The sequence below is a fragment of the Pleurodeles waltl genome, chromosome 3_1, assembly GCF_031143425.1.
Source record: "Pleurodeles waltl isolate 20211129_DDA chromosome 3_1, aPleWal1.hap1.20221129, whole genome shotgun sequence".
Classification (NCBI taxonomy): Eukaryota; Metazoa; Chordata; class Amphibia; order Caudata; family Salamandridae; genus Pleurodeles; species Pleurodeles waltl.
The window spans coordinates 1,597,438,988-1,597,455,659 of NC_090440.1; the positions used below are offsets into that span (position 1 = coordinate 1,597,438,988).

The window sequence follows — 16,672 nt, forward strand, 5'->3', positions numbered from 1 at the left end:
GGTGGGATGGACAAGAGAATGGACAAACAGGCGCGGGGAGATCAGAAGAAAGGACTAAGATTCTGATAAGGAACAACAAAACAGAGAAGCAAGTTCCAGATGAGAATGGACATTGGTGACACGAGTTGGAAGGGTGCATGGTCAAATAAACAGGGGCAAACTGGAAGGTGGTGAGAAAATACCAGTGAGGAAGGGACTGAGGAGGGATTGAAAACAGCAAAGGCACCATAGGAAAGGCGACTGGACAAGGAGGTAGAAGGGAAGGAGACACAAGAAAACAAGCAGAGGAATAAAGGGGTCTCCTTCAAAAGGGGGTTATAGCAGCTGCCTCACCTGTGTAAATTTAGTGGCAGAAAGTCAAGAGATTTGAAAGTCAAAGTAAATTAAACACTTGTCACAACTCGAATGAACTCCTAACTATCTCCTAAAGTTTATCACTTTAGATACCTTACTTTGACAGTACACTTACTAAAACAATTTCTATTCTGACCACTAAACACCTATCACACTTGATAAACAAGAGAGACTGAATGTAAATAAAGCTTTTTTGTAGCACATAAAAATGTGAGCAAATAACCACTTTGTTCTCTATAAGCTGTGTTTTACACACACACATAATGTATTCATTCACACACCCCCAACTAGCATATGCCACAAACCTATTTATAGTCTCTAATTTTGCTGGATGAGACCAAAGCTCGTAAAACAGCACTCTATAGCAATCGTGTCCCAGAGAAACTGAGTGATTACTAATTTGCACAGGAGAATTTCAATAACCAGTTTTCCTTTTTCCAAAATTAAATAATTAAGACTATGCGGAGACAACCAAGGTACAGCAACCATTACAACTAATTTCAGTTCAGAGTTTGTTTACTTTGCTCGTTTCTACTAGCTCCATCCAGAAACAAATTAATAAGGTGAAGGACAAGTCACTTTCTTACCTGAAGGCTGAATAATACCATTTATATTGTTATGACCAGAGTTCTGTTCCTTGATCACCTCACTTCGACCAGGCGCTGGTGTGATGACCACTGCAGAAGCAGCAAAATGGGCACTGGCTGAGTCAAGCGTTTTAGACATACAGTCAGACGTGCTTGAGCCCTATAAAACAATTAAAACATTTTAGTTTTGAAATGCTAGTTTTCAAATTTCAACCAGATAACCAAGTAGCCCTAAAGCAACCCCACATGCATTAAACAATACTTCACTTTAGTACAGTTCTATACACGTATGGCACTGCAGAATACATTATATGGCCGCTGTGAACTGTAAACCATTGCATTACCGCCACTGAGTGTACAGCACTTATGTTACACATTGACTCTAAATACAAACCTCCAAAAATGTTCATACAAAAAAAAAAACACAAAATAGAATGAGTATTCTTCTGCGTAACACAATTTAATTAGTAAAAAAAACAGGCCACAGACAATTCATTATTATGCAAGGCGATTTTACATGCCCAGAAAAGATAAGATCGTTGACACTGGTACCTAATTGCATCATCAGGAATGCACATAAAGTAACCTATTTTCCTCTATGCTTTCTTCTAAGAGGAGAACAGAAATGAAAGCAGAAACTGGTGGGAACAGACCATGGCCCTAATGTACCTATGCTTCAATGATTTCAAAAGCTCAGGGATAGGAAACTTCCTGTGGTTTCAGGTCTCTCTTTTTCTATGCTCATAATGAGAAATGATGACATTTATGGTTCGCCACAACAAAGTCAAACAGGTATATAAATAGGACAGTAAAAAATAGTGGGTACAAACTTCAAGGCTTAAAGGTTTCTCAGACTTCATTTTCTTCTTCCTCTTAAAAGGTTTTTGTTTGGTCTACATTATACGGAACCTTTATAGTCTGAGGTTTGACCATACCAAGCAACAAGGAGCAGGACATCTTCTGCATATGGAGAGCCATTCGTTGAAGACCAGTTACCTACCAGTAACTACAGTTATCCAGTATTGGTATCTTTCATAAATTCACATGCTTGAATCATCCCCAAAGTGTGAGTGCCACGGTATCCTAAAAAAGCAGTAAGTAAGAATATCCATAGGCTATAATGCTAGCAAACAAACATAGCACCTATCCATGTCCGTGACAAGATATGTCAAGCTGCGATGTAGAAGACTACATTCTTTCACGCAGGATTGTTTGTAATCAACACAACAAACCGATTCAGTCGTGGGACAGGCGGTCCTACGTAATTTATTTCACTAAGGTGAGGCTCTTTGAATGTATATGTCTAATTCGACATACAACTGCTTTTACACCGGCGCGATTGTTTGACGATATATATATATATATATATATATATATATATAAAAATGCTCGTACCCACCATCCACTACAGGCATAACAGTTATTGTGAGTACTGCTGCCTATTCAGATTCAATCATGTGATTTTATGAAAGATCCAATACTGGATAAGAAAACAAGTAACTTACCTGTAACTACAGTTATCCAGTATTTGTAACTTTCATAAATTCACATGCGCCTGATTGGTCAGAAGTCAACTTTGTTGTTGTTTTTTTTTTTTTTTTTATACAAAAGGAGATGGATAGGATATATGTTTGAGTTTGCTAGCATTATAGCCTATGGATATTCTTACATACTGCTTTTTTAGGATACTATGGGACTCCCACTTCGACTATGGGAATGATTCAAGCATGTTTATTTATGAAAGATCCAATACTGGATAAGAGTGAAGAGAATTCAGAACAGGCTGACACTTATTCAGAAAAGTCTCTAAAGGTTTTTTTTTTTTACCAACTGTTGCAATTTTTTCCTTCATCCGCCTGCAAATCAACTGTTAAAAAAATATTCTTCTACACCTTGATTTGTAGTGCTAATACAGCCTTGTAAATTGCCATTCCCTTTTCCTGGTTTACATATTACGCTACTCAGAGGCAATTTATCCTTGCCTTTACGTTAGTGTTTTTTTTGCTCCTTTCTCTTACTATGATAGTGCTCTTACATGGCTGCTTGGTGACATGCAAGAGCTTTATAAAACTCCTTAAATAAGGAAAGATAAGTATGCCTGGTGGTTATTCTCCAAAAGCTCGAGCAGCTACTGCATCATTCTTGCAAGAAACAGAACAGTCAGAAAGGAAAACAAAGCAAAATTTAGCAGATCTCTAAAATAAAAATGCAGTTTAAACATTTTCCAGAGTTGATTATTATTTAGAGAGTATTACTTACCTTTAACAACGGTTATCCACCATTGGTATACCTCCCTTGCCTTAGGAAGAGGATCATGGAACATTTACTGGTCACAAGTTCGTATCATCATGACTATTACTACAACCACCTTTTTCCAGGAACAACATTGTTTAGATCTAATCAGCTCCCAGGACCCCAGGGCTAAAGTTAACTTTCCATTTTAGAAGAATCGACATAAGAAAACATGACAGAGCACCCCAGAGCCCAGACAGTAGAGAAGCCATTGTCGAAACTAAAAATGACAGTGCCAGTAAACCTCTTCTTCACCTTAAAAAGATACCAAAAATGGGTATGACAACATTTAAGTTTCTGCAGGCACCCTGATTGACCATCTGCATCAATGACCCTTGAGAGTAATGTGTTAAATATAATCCAGACTTGCGTGCTTACAGTACATGAGGACAGAGGCCACACATTGCTGTTTTACATCTAGCAAAAGGAACGGTGCTCAACAGTGCTAATGTTTGCCCCTCTTAAAAAAAAACCTTGCATAATTGTGGATGTGGGTTTTGCCTAACAGAAGCAATCTGTAATGCAAGACACTATGCAGTCACCCTCCTTGTGAACGACGGCCCTAAGTAATATTGCTTTAGACTACAGTAAAAACTAGTCTCTTGCCAAGTAAATATCACACGACATTTTAGAAAACAATTTAAAATACTTTAGCTGGGACCATCGCTTAAAGTATCAGCAAAAAAACAAGTTAACTAAAACGAAATTTTAAACAAATATGAATAAGTTCCAAGATTGGCAAAGTTCTTGTCAAATAGGTGAATTTTAAATAACCTTCCCACCTAAAGTAGAGAATAGAAATGTGTTTCCATTTCACATACTTCTGCATTGGTCTAAAAGATTTGCTAGGACCACATTTAACATTTCTAGTTCACCTAGGTTAAAGAAGGAAAACCATTTTGGGTGATATGCTGAACTAGCTGACATTTGCTGACCCACTTTAGAAAGATCAGCAAAAAGAGTCTTGGAATTTCATTTGTAAGAGCAGAAGACTGTTTTTTTCTCAAAACGATCACAGTGCCTTGAGGGAAATCCAGTAACTCTTCTAAGGGTCCAGGGCCAAGCTGTATAGGGTTATACCATGGTCAGAAAACAACCGAATAACCTAATATTATGGATAACCAAACCTCACCCACACTTTTGTGGCATGCTTCATCAAAGACACATTTTTAACAACCTGCTAAGGTGATACTATGAGGACTTCAGTGCAGTGTGAGGGAGTTCTTAATAAGTATACTAGATAGTGGTGGGATCCAGATCATTAAAGAAAATACTGCATTAAAGTTGAGTACTCCCCGATAGTTTCATATTATTAGGGTGGGAAGAGGTTGCATATGATTAAGCCACAAAAGTGAGGGTGAGGAGTTCCCATCAAGTATATACTGCGTATATGGTTATTAAGTTGTTACCTGACCTTAGTTTAAGAGATGCAATATGGCACCTTTGTTTTATGCTGCTTGACTTTTAGAGGCTATGTGATGGTTGGACCTCTAAGCCCTCCTGCAGTGAGTGTAGTTTGCAATGTAGGGTATATGTCTGAAGGGACATGGCACCAAATGGTTCACAAGGCCCACAACAAAAAAAGAGAAAGGACTAAGTGATACATTTCAAGATCCAACCATTGCATGGCCGAACAATGCACAGCATAGGAGTCCAGAAAAGATCCATGCTACAAAACCACTCAAGTCAATGTTTCTTCTGATACATCTCTAAGGCGACCGCAACAGCCACTGATCAAATAACCTGTGTCTTCCCTGTAGGTTCGTCATAGGTGAAACGTCAAGAAAAGATTGAGAATCTGAACCTATCTGTGACAGCATAATTTGAATATGTAGGTGTTCATATTTTAAACATATGTAGCAGGGGCGTGCCCAAGATGGAGGGTGCTTAGGACGTGTTGTCATGTCCTCTCTTTCCTGCCGCTGTTAGATCCAGGTGAACCCCCCCCCCCCCCCACCAACTCCCCCACACCCCAGCAGAAATAGGGTCCGGACAATCCCCAAACAGCCAGACCCCCAGGTGTGGACCGCAGCAAAACAGAAAAGCCGCTGCACTGCCTTCGGCAGATCCGAGATGATAGGCGTCCTGTGAGAGCAGAGGACCAGACCGGGTTACTACCTCAGCATGACTTACCTGAACCAGGGAGGCCCAGGGAGGTGGCCCTGGCTCCTGGAGAAGAAGAACGCATAACAGTGGGTTCCACGGGCCCTGCTTGGCTCCTGACTCAGATTGGTTGTGCCTGCTGGAATGGGGAGCCAGACCAGAACCAGAAGATGATGAAGGAAGTGAATCTGGCGCTAAGGACCTTGAGACACCACTTGGATCCCAGCAGCTCTGTTCGGAGCTCTTGAACTACCAGGGACACTATGTTTGTTGTCATTTCGATGGGAGGTTCTTTTGGATGGGGGAGGGGGATTTACTCATACTGCAGAGAAGAAATAATAGCCAAAGGCAGATTGAGGATCAAAGTTAATGGCGAGACAGGTAAGTTACGATGAGATAATAGAGACCTTGTGGGCAATGAGCCTACCAATACAATCTTACTATATGCATACACCACACGATCATTTACAGATCCTCAACCTTAATGTGAAAAATAACCTGGTTAAGAGATGGGCCCTTCGATCGTAACAAAAGCAGTCAAAGGCTGATATATGTCTTCTCCAAGAGACGCACCTAGTATCAAGCGACTGGCATCGTTTTTAAATCCAGATCTTTTTCACAATATTTTTTTTGCTCTGTAGCAACAAAGACAGCAGGGGTGGAGATTTACCCCTGCGTACTCGGAGGGAAAACTGGTGCAAAACCGGCCAAAATCAGAGGCTGCCTTTTAGCATATCATGTACAAGGTAGAGTTTATGCTTTTGTTCTTGGTACCATATACGCTCCAATTGAAGGCAAGGAACATTCCTCTATAGATCGGTGGCAGAGGTAATTTCATTAAGAGATAGGCTGGTATTACTAGTAGGACACATCAACATTCTTCTTCAATAACCAGGACTGCTCAGCAGAGAAACGGGGAGGTTCTGGGGAATTATCCAAAGAGGGTGCCCAATGGCTCCAAGAGATGGGGTTGAGGAATAAATGGAGAGATCATCACCCTAACATCCGTGACTACACATTTTACTTGCATGCCCACAAAACCTATGCTCATCTTGATCACTTTTTGGGGACCAAGTTGATACAGGATCTGATCACATTAATCGACAGGGAGCCAAGATCACTCTCTAACCACGCAGCAGAGACAGCAGACAGCTTCCGCGACACCCCCACCCCCTTTATGAGACATACTTACTAGCCTTGGTGCATGCGCAAAACCCTCCTACACAACCCCAAAGTGATAAAGCACATCACAACAGCACTACATAATTTCTTGGACACCAATGACACTACTGATACCTCCATCTCACTATCGTGGGACACTATGAAAGTAGTGGTAAGGGGGGGGGGGGGGGATTCATTACCATATCGTAAGCAGACAAACTGCTTAAGGCCCGATAGGAAAGATTACAACAGGTAAGGGAGCTGTAGTGTATACATCATCGCACCGGTGCCCCACGAGTATGGAGACAGCTTGAATAGTCTAGAAAACAACTAGTGAGCCAGATATTGATAGGGACGAATACTCCTTGTTACATCTTTAACATTCCTTCCATCAGAGTGGCAACAATTGCAGGCAACTTCTGGCCAACTGACTGCCAGCCCAAGACAGGTGGGCAAGAGTTTAATCTCTAGCAGGGGGAGGCAGAGAGGAGTTTGTTAACAACAGTCTTAAAGCCACCCGATTTTGAGAATTTTATGAGGACCTATACGCAACTCAATCCCTCCAACATGGACAGCTCAAAACTTTATTTTCAGGCCGACACACAGCCCAGCTCACCACAGGTCAAGCAAATGAGCTGGATCAACCTATCTGAACAGAGGACAATATAGCAGCTATAGTGCGGCAGAATCCCCACAAATCCCAAGGGCCAGATGGGCTTTCAGCATTGTTTTATAAGACCTTTTGCATGACTCTAGTCCCGATTTTGACTAGATTGTTTAGCTCATTTACAGGCCCTGCCTATGGGCTGACTTCCCTGACAGAAGCTTTTAGCACAGTTATCTCTAAACCAGGGATAGACAAGAAGCAATTTGGGTCCTACCGACCTATTTACCTCCTTAATGCTGACGCTAAGTTCTTCACAAGCATCTTGGCGGCCCATCTAAACCTGCTTTTGCCAGGCCTGATGGTTCCATACCAGGCAGGCTTCGTCCCACACTGGCAATGTAGCGATAATACTAAGAGGCCTTTCCACTGTATTGACAAGTCTCAATGCTCCCAAAGACATATTATGCTCTTGTCCGTAGATGCTGAAAAAAACATTTGACCATGTACACTGGCCCTAATTTGTGGTGATACTTGCCCACTCTGGAATTAGGGAGAACTTTTGCACCTCGATTCTGACTAACTACAACCATGCAAGGGCAACAGTCCGGGTTAATGGCCAAATGTCCACCCCATTCCCCATTTGTGGAGGGATGAGACAAGGGTACCCTCTGAAGCCTTTACTGTTTGGGTTGTGTATGGAGCCCTTTGCTCAATGTCTACACAATAATCTCAACATCACGGGGGTCTGCTTTGAAGAGGAGTCTCAGGCCCTTAATCTCACAGTTCCACTCGCTACTGGAACACAACTCTCCTGCAGATTTTCCATCTATTCCCTACCAAGGCACACAGCTCACCACAACTGTAGCAGACACTACAACACTGAACTAAGGGGCACTTCTTCAACAGGTTACCAAGGACCTTGCACAATGGCGTCTATACTGCCTCGCTTGGTTTGTTCGAGTGGCGACTATAAAAATGACAGTGAACCTACGAATCCCTTTTCGCTTCAGACCCTTTTGATCGACCCACCAGCTCTGATGCTACACATCCCAAGGATGGGTAGAGACCAGAGCGATCGATCACAAGCCGAAGGAGGACTCGGAGTCCTGCACCTTCTAAGCTATAACCAGGCAGCACAGCTCCACTACATGGTGGAATGGTCACGAGCGGAATCAGAGAAACAATGGCTGTTCACAGATCCTGGAATCGCAGGCACACTTCTAGAAGGTCTCATTCCTGAAACTGCCACTGGTTTATACTCCTCCCCTGTTATGTGATCAGTGCTTAGGGTCTGGGACTCTGAGGTAACACGCAAGGGTCTATAGACATTCCCTTCCTCTCTAGCATCTGAGACACACAATACAGACTTTACACCTTGCCTTGACCAAGTGGTGTTTCGCCTTTGGCAAGAGGCTGACTGCCGATCTATTGGCCATTTGTTTTTCAATGAGGACGGCCCTATTCCCTTTGACCAGTACAGGAGAATGCACACAGTCCAGAAGACTGAACGGCTGAGTTACATGCAGGTTAGACACTGGCTCATGCACACCACCAACCGAGCAGGAGCATGCCGAACCTTGACAACACTTGAGAAGTGGCAAGTCACTAAAACTAACGGCAAACACCTGGTCACAGAACTACATAGCATTCTCTTACATGCTTCCCCAATACCCAAAACCCCCAGTCAAAAACGTTGGGAACTCGAAAATGGCAGACCGTTATCCCCGAAGGAATGGAATGAAGTGTAAGGCAGGGCCCACCATACGGCACACAACAACGCTAACAGAGACAGCCACCAAAATCATTACACATTGGTACCTTACACCCTCCCAGATGCATAAAGGTAATCCTACACAAAGACCGGATTGCTGGTGACACTGGGTTGCTGAGGACTCTGCTCCATATACTTTGGGACGTGCAATTCTGCGATGCAGTCCTGACCGACAGATAAATGTCTAGATACGCAACTACCCCGATATCTGGAATACACGGTCATGGGCCTTCCAAAGGCACTCACTTTCCCACTCAAGTCATGCAAGAGTCACCAAAATGGCCTAGCCTTGAAGCAGCGCCCCAGACTATCCTTGCACACTGAGGAACAGACAAAATTCTGTGACATTTAGCTTGGCTCCACCACTTGCGGCAGGTCCTGCGGATGGGGAAGCGGACACTAACGTTGAAGTCTCAGGGGGACTCATAGAAAACTCTGGAGGCCATAAGTGGCACTACTATCCAAAGAATTCAGTTAACTGACGTCCTAAATACTTACGACTACTCTGTCTCACAGACACAACCCCTCCTATTATTGCTGCCCCTGTTACTACCGCAGACCACACACAAGCGAACTAGGTGTTTGATCACAAATAGACAAAAAAGCAGTACCCCGGGAGAAGAGTGGGATGTTGTACTTTGTTTTAAGGGCACTATTCACGAGCACTCCAACACTGAATCTAGTTTCTGAATATTTTTATCTTGCCTAGTGACAATAAAAACAAATTTGAACCATAAAATATGCGCAGCTTGAAATCCTCTTCCTACAAGAAACCTGATTACCCTATATGGTCAACCTTCAGAATGTTTCAGTTCTCGCAAAAATGTATAGATTGTCACAGGATTAATACTACAGGAACATGATTTTGAAAGAAGATCAATGGCTCACATTTTCTAGATTCCATGTGAGTAAATGATTCAGTGTATTGTCCTTGCATTCTGGTTCTTATAGATATGAATTTATAATCAGATCAACAGAAATACACTTTAGCAGAATACACAGAAAAAAACTATAACAGATGATATCATTCTGTATGTAAACAAAGATCTGGAAAATATGATTTTTCTTTAGTGGTGCTTCATGGTGCACTTGTACATTTTTTAAGAGCTGTAAGTAAAAGGACTCACCATCACCCAATAAAATAGTTCCAATTTACCAAACTTAGGATGGTATAAGAAAATGTCCTGTAGAACACTTCAAATGCTGCCACCTATCTTTAAAGTTGGTTGAACTTACCCCATGCCTTCAACTAACCACTTACGTTTCCTGCTGCAACAATTCAAAATACCACCTCAACACAAGTTCGATCAATTAGTAATTACACTCAAAATAAATTCAAATAAAAAAAAATTTAAAAAAATAATAATAATAATTTTCCATTTGAACAGTTTCCCAAACAATACAAGAGAAATTCACCTGCCCTATATTGTTCAGTTGACATTGGTTCCTAAAAGGCTTTATTGCATTTCAGGATGGAAAAAAAAAAAAAAAAAAAACTCGGAGCACAGGACAAATCCTAATTGTATTCCATGAGCCACATTTGCAGTTGGTAGATCAACAAGGTGTGAAGATGGTCTCATTAAACGGCAAAAACTGAGCACATTCCTTCCTTGACACAAATACGGTTATTATGCAAAACAATATACATTGCAGGTGGCACTGCATCAGGTTGGACACTTGAAATAATGCCCTCTTCCTCAATCTGGTTCTAGAATGCTCTGGTCCAAGAAAAGCGAAGAAAATATTGTTGGGTGAGCCTAGCGTTAACTGACGCCCTCTAATAAAAGGTAAAAAGTCACTTAGGGCCGTTAAAGTCTATGTAAACAGTGGAGCTAATGGCATTTGGTCAGAAAGGTTTAGTGATCTCCTGACATTGAAAAGACCGTGTATATTCAACTGCAGAAAAGCTACAGTCAAGCACTTCCAGATATATCAGTCTTAAACGCTAAGTCAGATTCTATTTCCCTATATTACTTGGGAGTAGGGAGATTATTGGATGAAACTCTGTAAAATATCAAGTGGACTATCAGAAAAATGGGATAATTGCTGGTCTGCAGATACCGGGATGTTGGGAATTTCCCATAGAGAAATTATAGTTCCAAATTTCGAGGGTGAAGAGGCAGAAAGGGCTGTTTTGGATGACAACAGCGGCAAAATGAGTTATGGAAATGTACAACTGTCTATCATTTATACAAAACAGCGAATAGAAGACTGAAGCATGTTTTTCATTCTGCTTTATATCTGTGAGGCTTATCCATCTGTGCTACCAGTTTAAGGTTCTGATGCAGCACAGTTGCATTTTTTGTATGCTGAAACAGGGAAATCGCTTGAAAGGAGTATGAAATAGACCTCAAGTTTTTGAACCATAACTTACACCTGCACTCTTGCCACTCGAACACACCGTTTTATTCAGCACAGATGACGTAAAATGTAAAGGGAGTATTCTATACCTTACAGGATAAAAACAAGAGGTGAAAAAATAACAGTAGACAAGAAATCTATATAAAGCCAAGGAAATCATACAGAAGGGGGTGGTTAAAGACAATGATCCCAAAGAAAGCAATAGGCCATCAAAAACAGACAATGCAGTCAAAGGGTTACTTTAAACTGTTGACAATGCCAGAAAAGGCAAGACATTTCGAGATAATTTTGTGGTGATGAAACAGTAATCAGAACTGAGGCTGACCTTATTACTAGGAAAAAGGACAAAAGTGAGAAATGTTAAAGTGTGCTCTCTTGGACTACAAGATCATTCTGCAAAGCATGCCAAAATAACAAAAAAAAACTATAGCTGGATTCATAGGTCTTACAGTGGGCTTTCAGTCTTCAATTAATGAAGCAGAACTCGATTAAGGACCGGTCAAGAACTTCGACTTTAAGTACATTATGTAAAAAAGATAACCTGCATAAAAAACATTGGCAAAATTGTCCCTTATGAAATCTTTCTACCTGTGCTTTTAGATGAGTCTGCTGCGAGGAATGCTGTAGCTGTTTTTTCTGTTGAAGCTGAGCCAGTTGCTGTCGCTGCATTTGAGCTAGTTGCTGTTGGTGAGTCTGAAACTGTTCCTCCGTGATGCCTCCTGTGACTAGAGACAAAATTAATGTTAGATCAAAACACTCACCAATTGTAAAGCACAATGGCATCTGTAACAGAAAAATTAAAGGGGGTTTCAAAGAATCAAATTCTGAGGCATTTTCACACAATTTGCTCCAAGAAATGTTACACTATGGCACAACACACCTAAAATCGGGGTTACATGTTCTGCCTCAGGACCAATTCCTCAGTATACCTGCACATCATCTTTTAGTGGTAAATAAATGCTGAACATAAAAAAGAAAAAAAAATAATCAGAGGTTAATGCAGTACTCTCAGCCTTAAGGTCCCCTTTCTTCACAAAGTGTGGTATGTCCTTGAGTGGGAAGGCACAACACGCTTTAGCGGAAGACCTCTGGGCAGTCACATAAAATGCATGTCTTTAGTTTCATTCAACTTCTAAACAGACCCATTCTGAAAACTTTCAGTACTTGCAGGATGTAAAGTACAAACACACAGGAAGAAGAGCTACTTATTTGTAACTGGGGTTATTCAGTATTGGTATCCTTCAAAGTTTTACATGCTTGAATCATTCCCCATCATCGAAGTGGGAGTCCCATGGTACCATAAAAAAAGCAGTATGTAGAAACTATAATAGCAGTAGGCCATCAGTTTAATAGCCTATCTATGGCCTTTTTAGAAAAAGAAAGACCAAACGAACTATGACCAATTAGTTGCTAGCACCCTCTAGAACATGCCTAAGAGAGGCTGATTCTCTCAGATTTCCAGCACAAGTGGGAATAGCGTCCCTTATCATAAAGGGAGCCTCTCAGGGGAGCACGGTGGGTCGTATGTGAATCTATTAATTAAAGATATCAATACTGTATAACCGCAGTTATAGGTAAGTAACTCATCTTCTTACCCAGTATTAGATCTTTCATAGGTTTAAATCAGAATAGCAAGCACTATCGAATGCACCTGAAGTGCTCTTAGAGGATGGTGGGCAGAGTAAAACATTCATAATGGTCAATACAATATACCTATCAATATGTATCAAGACATACATTACAAATTTTAAGCAATCGTATGTGATTTTTAAATAATAAACGTCAACAGAACAGGAAAGTGGCAATATAGAGCCGAGTGAAAAGTATTAGAGTTTATATAAATGTATGCCTCTACTTTGAGAGGTTCACCTTTTTGAAATACAAGACATAATACAGCCTGCCCTGTCACTGCGCTGTTTTAACTCCATTAACTAGTGCTGCGTGAACGATGGGGTACTCTTCCACTTGGCAGTTCTGCATATCTTCTCCAATGGGATGCCTGCAAAAAGAGCAGTGCAGGTGGATACTGTTGTTGTGGAATGCGCCTTAGGTTTGTTTGTCAGAGATTTACCAGCCTTTGAGTGGCAAAACTGAATTGTTGCCGAGATCCACCATGCTATTGTGGCTTACGTAACTGCAGGCCCTTAACACCCTTGTCTATAGGAGACTAGCAGTTGACCCGTTCTCGGAATCTGTTTAGTACAGTGGAGATAAAACTTAAGACACCCTTTGATGTCTAAAGTGTGGAGCATCCTTTCAGCCCGTGTAGTAAGACTGGGAAAGAAGGTTTATAGTACGATAGGTTCATTGAGGTGAAACTGGGAAGGAAGCTCTGGAATAAACCTTGGATTTGTTCCAAGAACAAATTTGTCTGAACCGTAGGATAGGCTCTAAGATAGTGAATGCCTGTATCTCACAGACTCTTCTGATGGAAGTAAGGGCGAGTAGAATAGAGACCTTCCAAGTGAGAAACTTCAGTTCAGCTTTATGAATTTGCCCTAGCGTCAGAAGATTTTGTCCACTTCTTGTTGACCCAGTTCCCACTAGTGGCGACTGTCCTCTTTTCTGCCCAGTGTGTCTGTTAGAGTGTTGCTTACGCTCAACACGTTTGGCTCAATGAGAGATTTTGTGACTCATGACCCAACTCCAAAGAACTTGCGCTTCACAAGAAAGGGATAGAGATCAGGTTCCTCCCAGTTTGTTGATGTAATACATGCTAGTCATGTCAGTACGGACCGGCATGAGCGAGCCTCTTACTCGTGGTAGAAAACATGTAGATGTTGGGTGGTGGTGACTCCTGTTACTTACAGCTCTTAAAAAATGTACAAGTGCAACATGAAGCACCACTAAAGAAAAATCATATTTTCCAGATCTCTTTGTTTACATGTAGCATGAGGAATATTGCTTTAAAGTCTAGGAGACTGATCTGCAATGTCTGACGTTTGGACCATTTTCCTTGGATCTGCAGGTCCTGCAAATGACTGCCCCAGCCCTCCAGGAAAGCACTGGTTGTGATGATGAAGTCTGGACCTGGAGCCAGGAACGTCAGACCCTGGGAGATATGATCTATGCGGGACCACCACTTCAGTGCTTCCACCACCCTTGGGGTAATACTGATCAAGTCCTCGAAGAAGCCATGAGATTGGATCCATTGCTTATGTAGCTCCTCTTGCAGTGGTCCCATCCTTAGTGGCACTAGAGGTACCAGGTTTACTGCAGAGGAGATCATCCCCAGGAGTAACTCGAAGAGTCTTACAGAAATGGACTTTCTTTTGGAGATTTTGAAAGCAAGACTGGATAGTTGTTGTTGTCTGTCTTCCAAAAGGGACCCTGGTTTTCGATTGTGTCGAGATTGGTACCCATAAAGATCATCCTCAGGGTTGGCATGGTGGATGATTTTTGTAGTTCAGAGCAAAACCCTGTCTGCAAAATAGTGAGACACAAGCCCTGGTGGCTTGGGATGCTTGTTGCAGTGATGAAGCTTTTCAGCAGGCAATCGTCAAAGTAGGGAAACACTTGATAACTTTTTTTGTGAAGAGCAGCTTCCACTTAGGTGGAACATTTCGTGAAAATTGAGGGGCTGACTTCAGTCCAAAAGGAAGAACTCTGAACTGGTAATGGGTATCGGCTATGGTAAAGCAGAGGTATTTGGAGATGTGGAAGTAGGCAACCTGCAAATCCAATGATGTCATGTGGTCTCCATTTTTCAGAAGGTGGAGGATGTCTGAAAGAGTAATCATACGGAAAAACTGTTTGCACAGAGGTTTATTCAATTTTCTGAGGTCTAGGATGGGTCTCCATTCCCCGGTTTTCTTTCTCACCAGGAAGAACTAGGAGTAAAAAGCTAATACTCGATGAGGGGGAACCTTCGCTATTGTGCCCCTGGAAAGCATTAGCAATGCTTCCTTCCTCATGAAGTGAAGTTGGAATGGGTGCGTTCCTCTCGGAGGATGGTTTGGTAGTCTTTGCACAAATTCCAAGCTATGTCCCTAGTTTACTAAATCCAACACGCATTTGTCCGATGTTATCTCCTTCCATTGGTGGTGGTGGTCCATTCCATTGGTGGGGGGGTGCCTGTGTCCGTTTTAACAGCCAATAGGGCATCATCTATGTGATTGTCATATAAGGTTTCATCATCATAGCCTATGTCCAAGATCTTAGACTGGACCGCTAGTCGAAAGGGTGTGGCCTTCAACCATCCATAGCACTGTAAACCCACTGCTCCAGTTAACTGGCGAAAACATGTGGAGGCGGTGTTTAGGGCACAATCAATGATCTCTGAAGAAGTACTCTTGCTCTCCTGCAGTATCTTTGCCTCTGATCTGGACGATGATGGCAGATGTAAGGGAGAACCTCTTATCCACACTGTCTAGATGTCTGCCTTCCTCATCTGGTGGAGGAGATATTGGAATGGAAGGGTTCTTGGAGCACCTTTGAGCAGCCTGGGAGACAACCGAATCAGGCTTGAGATGGCCAATTAAACAAGATGGGGAATCTTCTGTGGCCTTATACTTTTTATCCAGGGGAGGTGGAACTGGAGGAACCATAGCTGGATTCTTCATAATGTATTGCCCCTTGTTTCAGATGTAGTCAATGATGGGTATGGCTCTCACTGATCTTCTGACCTGCTCCATAAAATCATCAGGAAAGCAATCTGATTGAGTAACAGAAGTTGGGAGATGAAAATGTGTTACAGCTCTTTCCATTAGGTTGTGGGAACCCCCAATGTCCTGGGGGGAGGTGGGGATGTGAGGGGTTGAGGAGGTGGAGGTGATGGTTTAGGGGCTAAATAGTCATCCCACTCGTCATGAGGGTGTTGTGGTGCAAATGATCTCCCCCCTCTTCTCTCTCTTCTTCCAATGAGGTATCATCCTCCCTAGGAGGTGCAGCAATGGTTGAGGCTGGTGTAAGCCTAGGTGTTGGTGGAGGAGTAATGTTCTTGACATTGTTGGTGCAACAGGTTGAGGTTGCAGCAGTTGCTGATGATCCTGGTTAGAATCTGGGAACCGCCTTCTGTAGTCTTCAAGCATGGTCTTCAAATCTTGGGCTAGGGAGGTAGGCATCTCTCTGCAACCTCATGTCTGGGTCGGAAAAAATCATAATGTTCATACTGTTTGCCATGTGGAGTGTAGTAGGACTCATAGTGCTGGTCGTCATATTCGTTGTCCTGATATTTAACATGAAGCTGTGAGGGACTGTGTGCAGCTCTAAAAGCTCCCTCATCCTCAGACTCTTCCCAATCTAATAGATGGCTCGGGAGCAAGGATGACACTTTACTTAGGGAAGTTTCTTCAACTTGCAAAGCAGTTTTTGTGACTGTAGCAATCCTAATAGTTGTAGCCTCCGAGGATGACATGGTAAAGGAGGAAATAGTTAACAAGTAGGGCTGCTGGTAGCATTTGTCTTGCCGACTACAGTGTTACCGTGGATGGGGTT

General features: G+C 42.2%; 1 protein-coding gene across 1 annotated transcript in view; it reads right to left on the reverse strand.

Annotated features, from left to right (window-relative positions):
- EPC2 (enhancer of polycomb homolog 2) overlaps nt 1-16,672 on the reverse strand; it is a 192,346-nt gene that overhangs the window by 4,834 nt on the left and 170,840 nt on the right. The window contains exons 11-12 of the mRNA XM_069225224.1: nt 11,825-11,961; nt 942-1,101 (exon numbers count right to left, since the gene is read on the reverse strand). Of these exons, the coding sequence (XP_069081325.1) occupies nt 942-1,101; nt 11,825-11,961 (297 nt within the window). The remainder of the gene's footprint in view (nt 1-941; nt 1,102-11,824; nt 11,962-16,672) is intronic.